Here is a 1,517-nt window from a genome sequence, read left to right as displayed (position 1 = left end):
AGTTGCCATCGTACACGCGTGTTAAATAATCTTTGCCTGGTGTCGGTACCGGAATTCTGGCAATAGAAATACAAGGTTTTAAGAGTGGAATAACTTAGATTCGTAAGTTCTGTGATTCCGACCTACATTTAATTTTTAAAAATCTCGTTGCTTATAGGTTATGAAGACAGCATGGAGTTTCCTGACCACAGTAGACATTTGCTACAGTGTCTGAGTGAGCAGAGACATCAGGGTTTTCTTTGTGATTGCACTGTTCTGGTAGGAGATGCCCAGTTCCGAGCGCACAGAGCTGTACTGGCTTCATGCAGCATGTATTTCCACCTCTTTTACAAGGACCAGCTGGACAAAAGGGACATTGTTCATCTGAACAGCGACATTGTTACGGCCCCAGCTTTCGCTCTCCTGCTTGAATTCATGTACGAAGGAAAGCTCCAGTTCAAAGACTTGCCCATTGAAGACGTGCTAGCAGCTGCCAGTTATCTCCACATGTATGACATTGTCAAAGTCTGCAAAAAGAAGCTGAAAGAGAAAGCAACCACGGAGGCAGACAGTACAAAAAAGGAGGAAGACGCCTCAAGTTGTTCAGACAAAGTGGAGAGCCTCTCTGACGGCAGCAGCCACATGCCAGGAGACTTGCCCAGCGATGAAGACGACGGAGAAGATGAAAAATTGAACATCCTGCCTAGCAAAAGGGACTTGGCGGCTGAGCCTGGGAACATGTGGATGAGATTGCCCTCAGACTCAGCAGGCATTCCCCAGACTGGCGCAGAGGCAGAGCCGCACGCAGCAGCAGCTGGAAAAACAGTAGCCAGCCCCTGCAGCTCAACAGAGTCTTTGTCCCAGAGGTCTGTCACCTCCGTGAGGGATTCAGCAGATGTTGACTGCGTGCTGGACCTGTCTGTCAAGTCCAGCCTTTCAGGAGTTGAAAATTTGAACAGTTCTTATTTCTCTTCGCAGGACATGCTTAGAAGCAGCCTGGTTCAGGTGAAGGTGGAGAAAGAGGCTTCCTGTGATGAGAGTGATGTTGGCACTAATGACTATGATATGGAACATAGCACTGTGAAAGAAAGTGTGAGCACTAATAACAGGGTACAGTACGAGCCGGCCCACCTGGCTCCGATGAGGGAAGATTCGGTCTTGAGGGAGCTAGATAGAGAGGACAAGGCAAGCGATGACGAAATGATAACTCCAGAGAACGAGAGAGTCCAGGTGGAAGGAAACATGGACAGCAGCTTGCTCCCTTACGTGTCAAACATACTTAGCCCCGCTGGCCAAATTTTCATGTGTCCTCTCTGCAACAAGGTCTTTCCTAGCCCCCACATCCTGCAGATCCATTTAAGCACGCACTTTCGAGAGCAGGACGGGATCCGCAGCAAGCCTGCTACCGATGTCAATGTCCCGACCTGCTCGTTGTGTGGTAAGACTTTTTCTTGCATGTACACCTTGAAACGTCACGAGAGGACTCATTCAGGTGAAAAGCCCTACACTTGCACCCAGTGTGGGAAGAGCTTCCAGTA

At 49.0% G+C, this 1,517-nt stretch overlaps 1 protein-coding gene across 1 annotated transcript in view; it reads left to right on the top strand.

Moving 5' to 3' along the window:
- ZBTB18 (zinc finger and BTB domain containing 18) overlaps positions 1 to 1,517 on the top strand; it is a 3,934-nt gene that overhangs the window by 2,168 nt on the left and 249 nt on the right. Inside the window, exon 2 of the mRNA XM_009700439.1 lies at positions 158 to 1,516. Coding sequence (XP_009698741.1) covers positions 158 to 1,516 — 1,359 coding nt within the window. The remainder of the gene's footprint in view (positions 1 to 157; position 1,517) is intronic.

The sequence above is a fragment of the Cariama cristata genome, unplaced genomic scaffold, assembly GCF_000690535.1.
Source record: "Cariama cristata isolate BGI_N322 unplaced genomic scaffold, ASM69053v1 scaffold18755, whole genome shotgun sequence".
Lineage (NCBI taxonomy): Eukaryota > Metazoa > Chordata > Aves > Cariamiformes > Cariamidae > Cariama > Cariama cristata.
This window is presented reverse-complemented; position numbering and strand designations above follow the sequence as displayed.